General features: G+C 50.8%; 1 protein-coding gene across 1 annotated transcript; it reads right to left on the minus strand.

The window, feature by feature from the left end:
* Positions 1,428 to 3,217, minus strand: LOC8055982 (putative cis-zeatin O-glucosyltransferase). Its single transcript, XM_002448261.2, has one exon. It carries the CDS (start codon positions 3,119 to 3,121, stop codon positions 1,712 to 1,714), a length of 1,410 nt encoding a protein of 469 aa, XP_002448306.1. The 5' UTR covers positions 3,122 to 3,217; the 3' UTR covers positions 1,428 to 1,711.

Here is a 3,804-nt window from a genome sequence, read left to right on the forward strand (position 1 = left end):
TGGCTAAATCTTGAATTTAGCCATCCATTTTTACCAACTCTCTTAGAGTTGCTCTAAACTTTCGCTTGTCATATATAGCATGTCGTCCTCACTAGCTATCTTATACAAAGGCTGTTGTGGAACTCTATGCTTTGAGTGAGTTTTTTATTTTACACAATGGCTAAATCTTGTAATTTAGAATATAATTTTAGCTAGTCTCTTGGAGACGCTCTTAGAGGTTGGCTAAATCTTGAATTTAGCCATCCATTTTTACCAACTCTCTTGGAGTTGCTCTAAACTTTCGCTTGTCATATATAGCATGTCGTCCTCACTAGCTATCTTATACAAAGGCTGTTGTGGAACTCTAAACTTTGAGTGAGTTTTTTATTTTACACAATGACTAAATCTTGTAATTTAGAATATAATTTTAGCTAGTCTCTTGGAGATGCTCTGGGACACGATCCAATTGAGACTTTGCTATTAAGAAAACTCAAACTTTTTATATACATATTCTCTCCATCGTTTATGTAATATAGTGCATTCTACTATCAAAGTTTGTCCTCAAATATAATACATTTTAGAGGATAAAAACTAATTTACATTAAATACTTTTTATTTATTAACCAATCTCCATTAGTCACATTAGTGATAGCATCCGATTAAGGAAAAAAAATTGAGGGTGTATGGATATTTTATGTTCTCTCTTAATTTGTCTTAAATTTCCTAGAATGCACTATATTACAAGATAAAGGCAGTAAATGTAGATGAGAATTACCACATATTATTTTTCAGAAAGTAATAGAAGAAATATATATTTCTAGTTTGATAAATAATAAAAATATCTTACAAAACAGAAAATATCTTGCAATTAGATCTAACTTACAAACTATTATACCCTATTGGATCTAACATAATACGACAAATTTGTTTAACGTGACATAGTGAGATGATGTTGATCTTTTACTGGCTATAGCTTCATTTTTATGAAAATGGTACCTTTTGTATGGAAAATTCTTCGCAGCAATGTTGTGTAGAAGGTTCAGTAGTGACATTGAAGTAAACGATAATCTGAAATGTTCAGCATGGAAAGCAAGGCATGGCATGGGAAGCACGTACGTCCTCTCCTTCCCTTTGAATTAGTCCTCGGTGTGCAACAGTAGAGGTTTGAACTCCCTTTGAATTGAACCCATGGCGCGTAACCAGTCATCGCACGCGTGTGTTTGGCTAATAAGCTCCTTCCAATCGACTGATCAACCAACAGCAGCGTCAACCAGCCCAGCAGACACAGATGGACTTTATAGTAACAGTCAAAGATAAGTCACCAAAAAAAAGTAGCAGTCAAAGATTGTTGGAAAGCGATCAGGTAGGACCGCAGGAGAGATGCCAAGGCAGACACGATTCTTGTGAAAACAAACGGATCGGATTGACAATAATTTGAGATGGAAGAATGAAGAAACCGCACCAACCACAAATTAATGGTGAAAGGTCTACGTTGATATCTTCATCATGTATTAATTCGTGTACATGTCGTGAGGTAGACAGAAACTTAACTATACTATCTCTCTGATGACACAGCGTGCTTGCATATCCTTTCAAAATTTCGATAGTAATTCTTTTCCTTGCTGTAAAAGATTCAAGCTGATCCGATCAACCGCTGGCAGCACCAGATATGCTAATGCTATGTTTTTCTTTAATTTCCGCACATGCATGCGTTCGTCGTCATGGCGTACGTTCACCTCGTGATGTAGCCAATGAAGTCGTCGAGATCCTTACGGGAGTTCCCGCCGTCGGCCACGGAGGCGCGAACCGCCTCCCCGAGCTCCTTTGCCCGCTGCCGCACCGCCATGCCGCTGTCAGATAGCATCGCCTCCTCGATCACCTTCTGGATGGCCTGCGCCGGTATGATGTCCGCGTGCTTCTCCCATGGCCTCACCAGGAGCCCCGCCTTGAGGTACTTGCACAGCAGCTCCGAGTCCCAGGGCTGGTCGGAGTGCATGGGCCAGGCCAGCACTGGCTTCCCGTGGCTCAGGCTCTCCATGGTCGAGTTCCAGCCGCAGTGGCTCATGAACGCCGCCGTGGCGCCGTGCGCCAGGATCTCCAGCTGCGGCGCCCACCCGGTGATCAGCAGCCCGATGCCTCGAGTTTCCTCGGTGAACTCGGACAGGAACTTGGCGTGCCGGCTCTCGCCGGACGCGTCGGCGTATATGTCGGCGCGGTCGGCGTCGCGCAGCACCCAGATGAACCGCTGCTTGCTGCCCTTGATCGCCGCGGCGAGCTCCGCGACCTGCTCGGCGTGGAGGCACGACGTCGTGCCGAACGAGACGTAGAGCACCGACGCCGGCGGCTGCTTGTCGAGCCACTCCAGGGCCTGATGTCGTCGTCCCGGCGTCGTCCGTGCGTCCGCGTCGAGCAGCAGCGGGTTCAACGGCCCGACCGCGAAGAACCTCTGGCCCTGGAACGACGGCTGCGCGGCGACCACGTCGATGAACTCGCCCTCGAGCGCGCGGCACGTGTTCATGACCAGGCCGGCGACGGGCGCGCCCTGCTCGGCCTCCTCCATCCGGAGGACGAAATCCACGAACTCCTTGGACATGCAGGCGTCGGGGGCGAGGAACTGGAGGCCGTAGTCGCGGATGAGCCGGTGCCCGGGGTCCAGCCACCCGAGGTCGTAGGAGATGGCGACGCACTGCAGCCCGAACGCCTCGCCGTTGCCCAGCCGCGCCGCCTCCGTGGCGGCGAAGGGGTTGAGGCGGTCGAACACGACGGCCACGCGGCGGTGGGTGGCGGAGAGGCGCTGGAGGAGCGCCGCGAGCGGGGCGCGCGCGGCGGCGGCGAAGGCCTCGAACATGGGCATGAGGTGGTTCGGGAACGGCGACGGCGCGGCAAGGTCCGGGGGCGGAGAGTCGTACGCCGGCACGTCGAGGTCGTGGAACTCGATGGAGCCCAGCGCCTTGGGGTCCCAGCCGTGCACGCGCGCGCGCGCCTGCCGGACGTGCGGCGGCGGCGCCGCGTAGTGCACGGAGAGGCCCCGCGAGGCGAGCAGCAGCGACAGGTGGAGCAGCTGGTTCAGATGGCCCTGCGCCGGGAACGGCACGGCCACCACGGCAACCGATTCCATCGTGTCAACCGCCATACTGCCCATACTACTACAGCTTTAGTTCAGGTCGTGTGTGACAACGTATGCAGCTGCGGACAGCTTCGTGCAGACTGCCGGGCTATATATAGGAGTAGTAGCGGATACTACTTGACCGCAGCCTTTTCTGGAAGCCATCCAAAGTAGAAGTAGTACTAGTAGTAGTAGTAGTAGTAGTAGTAGGGGGGCAACTTCAACGCTTCCAGTGGTCATCGAAGTCATCGACTGGATAGCAGCACGGGATATTTCTCGAGACATGCTCGAATCTCGGCGCATGGTTTAATTTTAAGTGGTCTGACCAATACGTACTCCGTATAGTAGCAACCAACCTGGCGAACGAAACCAAGAAGTGGCTGCATGGCGACACAAGACTTGATTGGCTCATCGCGTGGCCAGCTTCGCTGGGATCTTGCGGCGTAGTCCTTGTCATTCTTCATCGGTGAGGGGCGCGGCGTGTCGCATTCTTCATCGGCGAGGGGCGACGGCCGGCCGGCGATCCTCTGCGAACGCCTCAAACGAAACAGGCCACAAAGGTGGGCACGTAATCACTGAGAGTCTGAGACACTGATTTACATCCCTTCATGTTCGTGATCTTTCGCAGTACGTAGGGTTTAAGATATTATTATCCGGCGAGGAATCTTAAGTTATTAATTACTATCCATCCTGAATTATAAGTGATTGTAACAATCTTA

This window comes from Sorghum bicolor, chromosome 6, assembly GCF_000003195.3.
Source record: "Sorghum bicolor cultivar BTx623 chromosome 6, Sorghum_bicolor_NCBIv3, whole genome shotgun sequence".
Taxonomy (NCBI): Eukaryota; Viridiplantae; Streptophyta; class Magnoliopsida; order Poales; family Poaceae; genus Sorghum; species Sorghum bicolor.